This window comes from Trichechus manatus, unplaced genomic scaffold, assembly GCF_000243295.1.
Source record: "Trichechus manatus latirostris isolate Lorelei unplaced genomic scaffold, TriManLat1.0 scaffold00302, whole genome shotgun sequence".
In the NCBI taxonomy this organism is placed as follows: domain Eukaryota; kingdom Metazoa; phylum Chordata; class Mammalia; order Sirenia; family Trichechidae; genus Trichechus; species Trichechus manatus.
The window spans coordinates 390,504-405,993 of NW_004444238.1; the positions used below are offsets into that span (position 1 = coordinate 390,504).

A 15,490-nucleotide genomic window follows, 5' to 3' on the forward strand; every position below is an offset into this window, starting at 1 on the left:
TGGCCCAATAGAGGAGAGAGAGATAGGCAATTGCAATTGCAATTGTTGAATGTAGGATGTAAGATTGTACCATCCAGATACAAACCCAGGAAATGAACTCTCAAGGACTATCCAAAACCAAAAGAATTACAACAGGGAAACAGAGAGGTTAATCTGTAAATGACAACAACATCAGAACAATAAAAGAGGGAATAAACAGTGTAGGTATAGAACCTCCTAATGGAGAGGAAGGCAAGGCAATACCAAGTAATAATAGACTGGTTCAAACCTAGGAAGATAAAGGTAAATTTCAAGGTAACCACAAAGAAAGTTAACAAACCTACTCATCAAAGTAAAGAGGAAAAACATAAAGGCTCAGTAAAACAAAAACTACAAAAACAAAAGAAATGAAAAAAAAATCCACAAACAAAAGGAACTCAGCACAGGAGAGTAAGAGGAACAAAGAAAACGTCAGCACCACAAAAAAACAGCACTATATAACGACAGCCATAAACTCACACCCATCACTAATTACACTGAACTTAAATGGTCTAAATGCACCCACAGAGATGGACAGTGACAGAATGGATAAAAAAACAGGATCCATCAATATGCTGTCTACAAGAGACACACCTTAGAAACAAAGACATAAATTTATTAAAAATCTAAGGATGGAAAAAAACATATCAAGGAAATAGCTACCGAAAAAGAGCAGGAGTGGCAATACTAACCTCAGATAAAATAGACATTAAAACAAAATCCACCATAAAAGACAACTATGTATAGTATCATATCATCCACAAATAGTGACCTAAATATAAAGCCAAAAAGTATAAAGTTCATAGAAGAAAAAATAGGATCAATGCTAGAGGCCCTAATACACGGCATTAACAGGATACGAACCATAACCAGCAATACACAAACTCCAGAAGATAAGCTAGGTAACTGGGAACTTCTAAAAATTAAATACTTATGCTCATCAAAAGACTTCACCAAAAGAGTAAAAAGGGAACCTACAGACTGGGAAAAAAATTTTGGGCATTACAAATCAGACAAAGGTCTAATCTCTAAAATCTACAAGAAAATCCAACACCTCTACAGCAAAAAGACAAATACTCCAATTAAAAAATGGGCAAAGGAAATGAACAGACACTTCACCAAAGAAGACATTCAACTGGCCAACAGACACATGAGGAAATGCCGTGATCACTAGCCATTAGAGAAATGCAAATCAAAACCACAATGACATACCATTTTACCCTGGCATTACTGGCACGAATCAAAAAAACTGGAAATAACAAAAGCTGGAGAGGCTGCAGGGAGATCGGAACTCTTATGCACTTGTGGTGGGAATGCAAAATCATATAAACATTTTGGAAAATGATATGGTGCTTCCTTAGAAAGCTAGAAATACCATATGATCCAGCAATCCCACTCCAAGGAATATATCCTAGAGAAATAAGTGCTGTCACACGAATAGACAAATGCACACCCATGTTCATGGCAGCATTGTTCACAATAGCAAAAAGACAGAAACAACCTAGATGCCCATCAACAGACGAATGCATAAACAAACTATGTTACATACACACAATGGAGTATTATGCAACAATAAAGAACAATGATGAATCCGCGAAGCATCTCAAAACATGGATGAAACTGGAGGACATTACACTGAGTGAAATAAGTCAATCACAAAAGGACAAATATTGTATGAGACCACTACTGTAAAACTCATGAAACTGTTTACACACAAAAAGAAACAATCTTTGATGGTTACAAGGGATGGGAGGGTTGTGGGGGGGGGGGATACTAAATAGACAACAGATAACTGATAACCTTGGTGAAGGGCAACACAGTACACAATACTGGGGAAGCCAGCACAACTTGTACAAGGAAAGGTCATGGAAGCTCCATAGACACATCCAAACCCCCTGAGGGACCGTATGGCTGGGCAGAGGGCTGTGGGGACCATCGTCTTGGGGAACATCTAGCTCAACTGGTGTAACGTAGTTTATAAGGAAAATGTTCTACATTCTACCTTGCTGAGTAGCATCTGCGGTCTTAAAAGCCTATAAGCAGCCATCTAAGATACTCCACTGATCTCATCCCTTCGGGAGCAAGGGAGAATGAAGAAAACAAGATACAAGGGAAAGATTAGTCCAAAGGACTAATGGACCACAACTACCACAGCCTCCACCAGACTGAGTCTAGTACAATGACATGGTGCCTGGCTACCACCACTGACTATTCTGACAGGGATCACAACAGAGGGTCCCAGACAGAGCTGGAGAAAAATGTAGAACAAAATTCTAGCTCACAAAAAAAGACCAGACTTACTGGTCTGACAGAGACTGGAGAAAGCGTGAGAGTATGTCCCCCAGACACCCTTTTAACTCATTAATGAAGTCACTCCCGAGGTTCACCGTTCAGCCAAAGATTAGACAGCCACATAAAACAAAACGAGACTAATGGGGCGCAACAGCCCGGGACAAGGACTAGAAGGCAGAAGGGGACAGGAAAGCTGGTAATAGGGAACCCAAGGTCGAGAAAGGAGAGTGTTGACATGTCATGGGGTTGTTAACCAATGTCATAAAACAATATGTGTACTAACTGTTTAATGAGAAACTACTTGTTCTGTAAACCTTCATCTAAAGTACGATAAAAAAATTAATTAATTAAAAAAAAAAAGGATGAACAGGAGTAGACCAGGCAAACAAACAAGATGAGGCTATTTCAGGAAAGAGCTAGTGGTGAGAAGGTATCCTTAAGAACATGAGGAGATGTTCAGCAGGGGTAGAACAGTAACTCCTGAAGAATGTGGGAAGGTTAGTAAAACACATTCCCACGCCTCACTCCAGACAATCTCTAGGATGAGGATCAAGGAAATTTGAAGTTTTAAGTATCTTCTCCACTTAGACCCTTGGGCCAGAACACAGAGCTATGGGTTTCATTCTAGGAGATGAGAATGGAGGTTAAAAAAGTCCACCTGCTTATAATGAAGTATTGATTATACTAAACACTTGAATGTAATATCTTTGTCACATAAGGTTTTTTAATATCTTTGTAAACTTAACTTCTTTAAACACTTTAAATGTTCTAAGCCTTCAAATAAACTGTGTACCATAGAAAATAATACTAAAACGACATTCTTGTTTATTTCTCTTAAATTATTTCAATATAAACCAAAAAATACATTGATTCATACATAAGGTTTTGTTTTTCTGATTCTTCCCCCTCCTATTTCTCATCCAATTCTTAAGGCTTAAGTAAAAACATGTTCTCAGTAAGCAAAGCTGTAAGCAAAACTAAAATGTATTACTTACTAAGGAGAACACTGTGAAATACTTGACAAGTGACAAATATCATATGTCTATATGCAGAAACCAAACATATTTTATAAATCCAAGTATGTAGTTGTGACATGGAGGGAGAAAGTATCTGAATTTTTGTGATTTTTCAACAAAAAACTGACTCAAAAGAAAAACAATGCATTTAACAAAGCAATGTCTCAGTCACATATCCAATTCTGATCCTGAATAGGGTACTACAGCCAATCATTTATGATAGACCATCCCAACTAGCCAATCATCCTTGTCCCTAAAATATGTGCTAAAAATTCCCAAAATGCAGCTTTCTCCTTTCATCATTATAAATGTAAGGTTGAGAAAGGAAGAATGACAGTAAGAATTGTACTAATATCAGGGCAAAATTTTGTTGTGTTCAACTGTGCCCTAACAAATTAATAGTCTAGACTGAGATTTCATGGGCAATATGTTTAAGAAGGAAAAATAAATTACAAATGAAAACGGGGACATGATTCAAGAAAAATAAGTTATTTTCATGACTATGTTTCTCCTCATTTTTGCTTAAATATAAAATTGCTATATCGTATAGGTTTTTGATCACAAGTGGTCCTACTAAATTAACTGAATAATAAAAATGACATTGATACCCAGAATGCTTGGTGTTTCCTCCCATTATACACATATTATCCTCCACAGTACCTACCATAGCACCGATCACAAAGCAGGTCCTTAACAAGCATATGGTGTTATATTGTTTTCATTGGAAGGACATATGAAAGGAGAATGTTTTTGCTCACTTTTACTCTCCATTCATTTATACCTCAATTGTTTGCCCTGACTTTCTGTGTTTTTGTTTGTTTTTTTCCTAAATTTTATTTATCTTACTGCTGCCTTTGATAACACACACAGCAAAACACACACCAATTCAACAGCCTCTACATGCACCACCCAGTGACATCAACCACACTCCTCAAGCTGCACAACCATTCCCACCTCACCCTCCCGAGATGGCCCTCCCCCAACAACACAAATCCACAGCCCCTCAAGGTTTCTGCCCAACCCTTGAGCTGCTGGTCTCAGTCAGATCCCACCCACATAGACTGTTCCCAAAAGAGCACAATGATCAAAGCAGGCCTCCCACCACCAGCCAAGCCAAACCACTGTTTTACTGCAACCTTATACCTGACCCCCTAATATTTGTTCTGATATGCAAATTTCCCATTATATCTTAACAAAAATCTAATTGCTGTGGAATTTGAAGATGCTTATTTTAAAAGATTTTCCTGAATGTTCAGAGACAGTAAGAATAACAACTTACCAGTTGTGAAGAGAAGTTTTCTAGGATCCTGAGAGAAAGAAAGAAAGAAAAAAAAAAATGAGACTGAAAAATAAAACACTGATGATGTAAAATTCTACAAGGAATCTACAGGGTATAAGAGGCATGTATTGGGCCATTAACATACTGTCCTCCCAGTGGAAATGAGAGGTTTAAGTTTCTATTTTTTTTTCCCACAATGCTAGAGAACGATTATAACAAGGACAAAATCCAGCTCAGAGAAACCTATCCATCTGAGAAAGGCAGAGTGCTAGATGAGAAGTCAGAAGGTCTGGATTTTAATCCTAATGTCCACTTAAAAGCTAGTGGCAGTGGCTTTAAGCCCACCCTCTGATCCTTTTGAGATTTGGTATCTTTGGCTATAATGTGAAACCATTAATATACACACTGTCTATCATAATTGCCAAACTGAATTCATAAGGAGTCCAGACAGGAAGATCATATGTAGTAAAATCTGTAAAAGAGTTTGTACACTCTAAACTTAGTCCTAAAAAGACTAATTGAGAATTTACTCTGTTTCAAACACTGTGAAAAATGGTGAGAATACACAAAGCGGAGAGGGTTCCTGCTACTTGCAAATATAAAACAATACTATTAATATTGTAACATTAATATTGTAATATTAATTGTTACTGTAATAGTTCCTTTAAATTATATCTCTCATGTTGTAATGGATTAAAATCAACTCCCTTTCTACCTTCTGGAAAACACTGATCGACCCTTAATAGATTTTTGGATTTCATTTTTCATCCTCACGGTGCTTACTGCTGCACAATTTCTGCATTCCTTTTCTTATCCCTCCTTTGAATCTGAAGTCAGGCCAGGTTACATACCGAGTAGGAAGTCATTTATATGGTGTGATTTCAGGGGCCATGAAGAAAGACTTCTTGCCCATCAATAGCTCCTCACCTGGCTTAGGTCAAATAACTTACACCCCTGGTTTAAAAACATGGCTAAAGAGTGAGCTGGAGAAAACTGATACATAAAAAAACTAGTATTAATATAAGACAGGTTGAATGAAGTGGCAATACTAGAAATATGAATTAATAGCTACAGAAACCCAGAAGATGGAACACATAATACTGTCAAGGAAGGAAAATGGAACATGTGAGTCAGAGACTGTTTCATAAACGACAAGATGAGGTAGACTTAGGACATCAGAATGTGCAAAAGTTGGAAGGTGGGTTATTTCAGACAGATTAAAAGCATAAAGTAAGAACAATAAGGTGCATAGCACAAGTTGATCTTTTCCAAAGGCATTTCACAGTATATATAAAGAACCCTGGTGGTGCAATGGTTAAGCACTCAACTGCTAACCGAAGGGTCAGTGGTTCGAACCTACCAGCTACTCCACAGGAACAAAAACCTGGTGATCTGCTCTGTAAAGCTTACAGTTTAGGAGATCCTATGAGACAGTTCCACTCTGCCATAGAAGGTCGCTATGAGTTGGGATTGACTTGACGGCACAGAACACACACATATATAAATATATACTTAAATGCATATATATTATGTATTTGTTAATTTATATAATTTTTTTTCATCTTTACCTAGCATACTGCCCAGTACCTACTAGGCGCTCAGTAAATATTTATTGAAAGAAAGAAGAGAGGGATAAAGGAAAAAGGAAAGAAAGAAAAAACACAGGAAGGAAGAAAAGAGAAAATATAAGTTAAAACAATGAGTTACCACTCTTCCATCAAATTGGCAAAAATAAAAAATAAAAAAAAGATGAGATAAGCAAATAGGCATTCTCATATACTGATGGCCCAAGTGTGTAAACCTGTGAAGACTTTTTGGATAATTTGGCAATGTCCACCAAAACTAAACTTTTGAACCAAAGGTCTAATTTTATGAATTGGTCTTACAGAGATACTGCTAGAAGTGTACAAAGAAATAAGTTTACTGGAGTGTGGTTCATAACAAAAATACAGAATCAACCTAAATATCTGTAAATAAGAAAGAAGCTTAAAAAATTACGGCATATCCATACGAAAATAATTATATATACATTAGAGAGAGGGAGAGACAGAATTAGCAGACAAATATGGCAGTTAATGGAAAAAAGCACAATGCAGAGAAATATGCTTCATAAAGTACAACTAAAAATATCTTAGAAGAAAACATAAAACAGTTCACTGTGGCCATCTCTGGAGTAGACAGTGGGGAAAGATTTCACTTTTAACTTCATGTACCTGAGCTTGTATTACTCTTGAAATAAAATAATTTTAATAACTAGAAGTTCAAAAATATCTAAAAATTTTGGAGTACTAAGCAAAAGGTTGGCGATTCTAACACACCAGCTGCCCCGCAGGAGAAAGATGTGGTAGTCTGCTTCCATAAAGATTACAGCCTTGGAAACCCTACAGGGCAGTTCTACTCTGTCCCAGTTCTACTCTGGGTCACTATGAGTTGCAATCGACTTGACAGCACAAAACATATGTATATTTTCATGCCTGTGTATATATAGTGGAGACCTGGCAGCATAGTGGTTAAGAGCTCAGCTGCTAACCAACAGGTCAGCAGTTAGAATCCACTAGCCGCTCCTTGGAAACGCTATGGGGCAGCTCTAGTCTGTCCTATTGGGTTGTTATGAGTTGGAATCAACTCGGCAGTGACAAGTTTTAAGCAAAAGCATACTACATTCAAACGATATAACTACTATGGTTATTAAAGGTTTAAAAACAAAAGGGAGAAGCAAAGAAGAAAAAGAGAAGCAAAAAAGTAAATTGTATGGCAGGAGCAGGAAACAATAACCCCAAGAGAGATCAGTCCCTGGAAAAGAACATCATGCTTGGTAAAGTAGAGGGCCAGAGAAAAAGAGGAAGACCCTTAACAAGATGGACTGACACAGTGGCTGCAACAATGGGCTCAAGCATAACAACAATTGTGAGGATGGTGCAGGACCAGGCAGTTGTTTCGTTCTGTTGTACACAGGGTCGCTATGAATTAGAACCGACTCCAAGGCACCTAACAACAACAACAATATCAGCAAAGGGGGAAGGCAGTGAGAGACAGAAAGAAATGGTAACACTGGATCAAAAATCCTTACATGTGAAGAGCTTCCAGTGGCATGCTATGGAGTTGGACTTCTCACTCGTTCTCTAATAAATCGCCTGGTAAGCTTTTTAAAAATATCAATGCCTAGGCACCACAAGAGACCAGTTAAATCATATGGGTGTTGTCATGGATTGAATTGTGCTCCCGAAAAATACCTGTCAACTTGGCGAGGACATCTCCAAGACTGTGTCATTGTCCGCCATTTTGTCATCTGATGAGATTTTCCTATGTATTGTAAACCCTAATACCTCTATGATGTTAATGAGGCATGATTAAAGGTAGTTATGTTAATGAGGCAGGACACAATCTACAAGACTAGGTTGTGTCTTAAATCAATCTCTTCTGGGATATAAAAGAGAGAAGCAAGCAGAGAGACAGGGGGACCTCATACCACTAATAAAGCAAAGCCGGGAGCATAGTATGTCCTTTGGACCCTGGGTCCCTGCACTGAGAAGTTCCTAGACCAGGGGAAGACTGATGACAAGGACCTCCTCCAGACTCAACAGAGACAGAAAGCCTTCCCCTGGAGCTGGCACCCTGAATTCAGACTTCTAGCCTCCTAAACTGTCAGAGAATAAAATTCTCTTTGTTAAAGCCATCTATTTGTGGTATTTCTGTTATAGCAGCACTAGGAAACTAAGACAGGTGTTTTTAAAATTAACAGCAGAAGCAAGGGATATATCAAAGACTACTTGCTACTTTAGTTCTGTAATTTGTTTCTGTTTGTTAATATTCTTTCCTTTGTTTTGTTCTGGGACACAGACCAAGCACATGATCTCACCAGTATTAACCTAGATAACTGGTGACAGGTAGAGAGGGAATGGAGTGGGGGAAGATGGAGAACAATCTCACTTAGTCACTACCACACTGAGTCAGCAGAAAGGTCCTGATCAAATGGGACGCCACACCAAACAGTCTGGCTGCAGATATAGTCTTGGTTGTGAAGTCAAGGCAGGCTGAGGACAGTGTGAAAGTACTGAGCAACAGAGACCCATCTAGGTGTCTGCACGCACCGTTCACCAGGCTCTGACCCAGAACCTGGCACATATAATTTCATTTACTGGGTAACTTCTTATGGACAGAAGAGCCCCTAGGTCACATGTTGCCTACTTTAGAATTCAGCTCAAGATCATCTCTTTCAAAAATCAAAAATAATAGAATAAGTCATAAAAACTCAATAATACTTTTTTAAAAGTCAAATAAACTGATGATCCAGGATCTACAAATAATCAATCATCCTGCCTTCCTGCCCCTCCTCCTGCATGCATAGTATTTGAGTTATTAAAGGATTTTTACCTTCTAATGGCATTGTTCACATTCTCTCCTGAATGACAGAAATTTGACAAAAGCTGTTGAGGGTCAGGAGGAGTCCTGAGTGGCGCCCATGTGAACATTGCAGAATATAAAAAGTAGATACTCTCCAAACTTCCATTTCCAGCAGGAAAGACTATGAAATAGTAATTACCTATATTTTCTACTGAAAAGGAACAAAATTCAACTTGACAACTGCGTTTTAAAAGCACTCGAAAGGAGCAGCAAGGTACGAATTTTCTGTGAAAACTGCAGACCCTCATTAGTCATCCTGTGAAAAGTGAAAAGGAAAATGGGAAGACAGAGTCCACCCACCTCATCTCGGCATCTCGCTGCATTCAGTTCCAAAAAATCCTCGCTGTAGTTCACTGAGAAGTTGAGGGCATTCACCAGATGGGCAGCCACGTGCACACCTACAGAATCACAACAGGCACAAGTCAGTGGGGTATGCTCTATGGCAAGGAGTCAGCTCCTCTCTCCAGGTAAATACAGGGTCAAACTCTGACAGCTATATGAGCAGTGGATACTAAAGAAAAGAGTAAAGCCTTAAGATACAAAAACACTTAAATATAAACAGTTTTGGTATTACAATTCATGTAGAAAGGTCAAATTTTCAAAAGCTGGAATGAAATAACCCTAGCAAGTAAGGCCTAGAAAATATTTTTATACACACACACACACTAAACACACGCACATATATGTGTGTGCATAATATGTATGTATGTACACATGCATGCATGCAGCTGCTGGGTATTTTAGATGCTCTACACTTCACCTCTCCCATAACTCCGACCGTGCTCTATACCTTGTGTATTTCACTATCATACCTAGAATATAGGCTGCAGATTCAAATTGTAATATTCTAAACCCAACAGCAAAAGTGTTGGTAACACTTCATGTGGCAAAACGTCAGGAAAATAATAATTACATTTAATAGATAATTTACCTTACAGGAATTACCATTCTCTCTGAATTCTCCTGAAAAATAATCTCAGATAACAGCTGTATGAGCTACATCCTTAAGGGAAACATTCACCTTCATTAAAAGGCCCTTTAGTTTAAAATAATTCAGGACCTCTAATTTTGGACAATAGCAGGAAGTATCCCAGGCACTTTGCACAAATTGTCTCATTTAATTCTCGCAACAATGAGGTATTAGCATCAGCCCTATTTTAAAGATAAGAACACTAAAGTTAAGAAAGATAACTTAGGCAAAGTCAGATCACTAGTGAGTGGCAGAATTCAAACCCTTTTTATCCAACTCTGAAGCACATGCTCATTCATGGCAATACCACACTATCTCAGTCTCTTAGGTGTTCTTCAAACGAACCACAATATTTGGACACAAACACAGTTGGAGAAAATCAAGTAACAAATGTGCCAAAGTTTCCTGATCCTTCTCCATTTCTAATTTCTCACCTTCTCTAACCCTAGTCCAGGAGTCTCTGGGTGGTGCAAATGGTTAATGCACTCAGTTGCTAACGAAAAGTTTGGAGGTTCAAGCTCACCCAGAGAGGCCTTCAAAGAAACGCCCGGAGATCAAGTTCTGAAAAATCAGCCATTGAAAATCCTATAGAGCACTGTTCTACCCTGACACACATGTGGTCGCCATGAGTTGGAATCGACTGTATGGCAACTAGTTTGATTCCAGTTTTTAACCCTAATCTATCTCTAATCTGGGCCTCATCTCATCCTGGACCCTTACTCTCTCCCTACCCTGGAACTGCACTGGAGTCATCATAATCCCATTCCTGAGCCTCTTTCCGTTTCTTACGTCCAGAGGTGGGGACTACAAGTGAATAGATACTTAGGGATAGTAGAGTGAAGATGTCTGCTTCAACAGTACTTGGCAATTTTGAAAAAGCTAAAAGTTTAATGGTATTTTTGTAATGGCTGCATCAAAACCTTGCTGAATCAAAATGGCTATACATAAATGTCCAGTGAAAATGTCCTTAGTATCAAAGCAGCTATGTTATATCTAATAGCAGCCAAGTCAAGATGGCAGGTACTATGCCACTAGGATAATTAACACAGATTGTAAATTATAATAGCTAATTCTAAGAACTTTATGTGTATTTTCTGATTTTAGCCTTCCAACGACCTATGAGGTAGGTGCTGCTATCAATCCATTTTACACTTAAAAAACCAACAAACAGGATCCAAGAGGTGGTATCACACAGTTAAGGCAGAAGAGCAAATGGGAAGACAACCTAGATAATCTGACTCCAGAGTCCATGTACTTTATCACTATGTTTATTGCTTTCTGTTCAAAAAATGTGAAAAGTATGATATAAACGCTCAGAATAAAAAAATTTTATAATGACTCTTAAAAACCAAAAGATCCTTGCCCTACTTTTTAACTTGGAATGGAACAAGGTAAATTTCCACAAATTTTGACATTTACTCTTCTACTCAATTATTAATATAAAAAAATTATCAAATATAATTTAGGGTGGAATCATATTCTACGAACTCGCATTTCACATTCTAATTTTCATGCACTTTTAAACTCATGCAATATTGTAACTTTAGGAGCTTAAAATTTTTAGTCTGCTTCTTTCAATCTTTCCAAAGGAAATTATTTATGTTAAAAAAAAACAGCCATTATCAGCTCGGAGGCCAACAGTTGGATATTACAATGCAAAAAAACATAAGACATACACATTTTCTGTAGTCTTCCCTAAACAGCCCTCTTCAAATACACTAAACAGAAAATTAAGTTATATAATTAAAAAAAAACAAATCACTATTTGGTAACAGCAGGTAACTTACAGAACAATAAAGATACCATTTATAAAATGTGTAATTCTAACGTAATATTTAACATCTTTTTGACCTACTCACCTGAGAAAATACAGACAGTAACACCACAGGTGATATGGAATGTTCTGCTTTTATCTAATAATCTTCTTGTTCGCCTGCTTGGAACCTAAATAAAATAATTTATTTTGGTAAAAATGATGCAACAAACAAGATACATATACAAAGTTTTTCAGTGCAGCATTGTTTATAATATCAAAAATTTGGAAATATGGAAACGGCCTATCAATTAAAAATTGGTAAGATAAATCATGATATATCCAGTCAATGGAACATTCTGAAACTATTAAAGAGAATGTGAGAAGGCTATATGTGTTGATATGGAAAGATGTGCGAGATATATTATTAGGTAAAAAATCATAAAACATAAACTTCACTATGATACTATGTTGTTTAAAACTAATGGTATTATGTGTTAAGACATCTACTGGCATTTAGCTAAACCACCATCAGGGGCTGTCCTGGTAGGGTGAAGTTAGGAGAAACTTTCACTGATTGCTTAGCAAATTTCTGGAATGTTGAGTTTTACAATATGTATGATTTCCTTTTGTAGTCCAAAAATAAATTATATTTTTAAATAAAGCAATCCATTTATGGTTTTAAATGCCTGCTTGATCTGATAGGAAAATGTCAAGCATTTTTGAATACCTATGTTTCACACCAGGAGACAACTATTGAAGACTTATTAACTGCTGAGGGACTTAGGTGGGCATTTTTCATTGCCTGCCAATTATCATCTCTTTCTTCATGCCAAGCCAATGGCCAGCCACATGGATCAAAACCTAGCGTTTTACAATGGTAGGCAGCCTAAGGAAAGAGTTATTTCCAAAGATTACTGCATTAAAAGTAAAGAGTTTCCAACTGCAATTACATGAAAAGGTTGGGAAATTTTCCTAGAGTAAAATCACTGATATGAACTTCACAGAACATCAAAGCTACCTCAAGTTAACAACCTCTATAATATCAGCATCTATCCAGCAGTGCCTTACTATCTTAGTGAGGAAAAGAACACACACACATTCACACACACACACACATACACATGAGGATAATCAAAAATAAAAAAGAACCTTACTTTAGTTTTAATGAAATGATTATCAAAGTGCTTTTCTGTTTTCTTACATCTTTCATGTTGTAATAATAAATATCACACACGACATCACAGTCTAATCAAGACATCTCTTCAAGCCTGTTACACAGCTTAAAATAGGTATGTGTTTTAAGTAGAGATAAGATACCCTCAATACCAGTAATCATCCTGTGTATTGCTCCCAGGTCACAGGGCTCTAGATAGCTCACCTGGATTTAACTAAATGAAAATACAGGATTTCAATGAGGCATAATAGAGTGGAAAGACTTCAGAACTGGGATTGATTTTAGCCCTGCCATTCACTAGCCTCATAACCTTGGTCAAGTGATTTAAACTCTCTATGCCCCAGGTTCCTCATCCATAAAGCAGAACTAACAATATCTGCTTACAGAATTGTTGAGAGGTTTCAAGATCATATATGTGAAGCGTTTACCACAATGCCTGATACTGCTATCAATAATAACTATTTCTATTATCCTCTGCCCTTATCTAGCTTTGCAGAATACCTCACTGGTCATCCTGACAGGTGACATGGCCCTGACTTTCATCTTTGAGGAAATCACTCTAGCAGAAAGTCAGACCATACTACAAGGAAAACGAAGCAGAACTAACATGCTATTGTTACACTTAATTTTTCTGCTGGAATCTGTCACTAGGATTTTTTTTTTCTTACCTTCTGGGATCCTCGAAGGTAAGCCAGAAGGGTTCGGCACATGGGCAAAAGGATAAGGCTGCAGTTGAGGTTAAGAACAGATGCGGAGGCTCTGCTTAGACACAATCCTAGCTGAACAAATAAGGCAAGGGTCAAAAACCACAAAGACAACAGGAAACTACAAACAGCCCTGAGTTCAGTCTATACACTCAGGTCTCACCCTTCTCATCCTTTAAGGATCATAGCAAATGCCACCTCCTTCAAGAGTCTTAGCTAATCCTTCCCCCTAAGAGAAACTGGTCTCTTTCTGCTCTGCAGTCTCATCAAACTTAGTATTTCTCTCACTTCTGCTAGTGTTATACTCACCTGAGTACATTCTTCCAACACAAGGCCCATATCTTGCTCTGGCTCCACCTATGGTTCTGGTGTTGAGAGCCCTACGAAGCCTCAGTGTGTTCTGCACCTCCACATTGGCAGTGTTGGATGCTCTGTCCACTGATAATGTCACAGTTTCAAAGAACGCTTTTTCAATTCTGTTTTCTCTCTCTGGAACACTCTTACCCCACATACAACTCACCCCTCACACACCACTGACTGTCTCACTCATTTCAGATTTCATTTAAGGCACTATTCCTTTGGAGATGTTCCTTGGCCCTAAACTAGGAGAGATCCCACTGTTAAATCGCTCTCATTGATTTCTGTACTTCCCTCGTTATAACATCTTCTAACACTTTACTTCAATCACTTGTTTTAATAGACTGTCATTCCCTGGTCGAAAGTGAGCTCTGTGAAGGAAGAAAACAATGTCTGTCTTGTTCACATTCGCATCTACCTGATACTATCAAAGTCATCACACCTTGTATATAAACCAAACCCATTGCCAGAGTCAATTCCAACTCTTAGCGACCCTATAGGACAGAGTAAAACTGCCCCACAGCGTTTCCAAGGCTGTAAATCCTTACGGAAGCAGACTGCCACATCTTTCTCCCGTGGGTTCAAACCACTGACATTTTGGTTAGCAGTCGAGCACTTAACCACTGCACCACCAGGGCTCCTTACCTTGTATATAGCAGGTGCTTGAACTGTGCTGAAGAGATGAATACGGGAATAAGAATCTTAAGCCTCTGATACCTTCACCAGTTCATTTTCAGCATTTCCAGATAAGATTTCCACCTCTCCTCCCCAGTGGACCCCACCTTCCCCCAACCCAGTTCCTCCTTTTCATCCCCATCCTCCCCTCAGGGAACAAAATTTGTTGTCCCTGTTACTGGTGGGAAGATCGTCTTCAACAGGAATGGCACTTACAAGCAATGTGATAAACAGGGAAAGTAATAAAAATCTACTTTTGACTATTTGAACAAAAGCTTATTCTGCAACTAAGTAACACGCACTGGAGAAGGCTTTGGTGCCGGAAGCTTCCATCTCAAAGCCTCTCACAGCCTCAATCTCAGCCACAGAATTCAAAATGACTACTGTTTGTTCTTATTTTTACAGAGGTCAAAGGGTATATAAGCTTCACGTCTCCATTTGTAGAGATTCTCTTTTCTTATAAATTACATAATCCTGCCTTCCAACTCCCACGTGTTAATTCTAACCAGTTGACAGTTGATAGGCCTGCAGGTGAGGCAGGGATTCAAGATGATGATATCACAGTGGTGTATTAGTAAGCCAGCTCTCTAGGGGGGAAAAGAGTTGGATTTTTAGCAATTTGCCCATATCTGTGCTGCAGATAAGAAGCCCTAGTGGCACAGGGTTAAGCACTCAGCTGCTAACTGAAAGGTTGGCGGTTCAAATCCACCAGCCGCTCCACGGGAGAAAGATGCAACAGTCTGCTTCCATAAAGATTACAGCCTTGTAAACCCTATGGGGCAGTTCTATGCTTTCATATAGGGTCGCTGAGTCGGAATCGACTTGATAGCAACGAGTTTTATGGG

General features: G+C 38.3%; 1 protein-coding gene across 3 annotated transcripts in view; it reads right to left on the bottom strand.

The window, feature by feature from the left end:
- The window catches only part of NOX4 (NADPH oxidase 4), a 177,763-nt gene that overhangs the window by 124,188 nt on the left and 38,085 nt on the right, over positions 1–15,490 (bottom strand). For 2 of the 3 annotated variants that reach the window (XM_004390478.2, XM_004390477.2), the window contains exons 3-6: positions 13,578–13,688; positions 11,839–11,923; positions 9,310–9,407; positions 4,606–4,633 (exon numbers count right to left, since the gene is read on the bottom strand). In XM_004390478.2, the coding sequence (XP_004390535.1) occupies positions 4,606–4,633; positions 9,310–9,407; positions 11,839–11,923; positions 13,578–13,688 (322 nt within the window). The remainder of the gene's footprint in view (positions 1–4,605; positions 4,634–9,309; positions 9,408–11,838; positions 11,924–13,577; positions 13,689–15,490) is intronic. The other variant, XM_012559757.1, reaches the window with a different exon arrangement.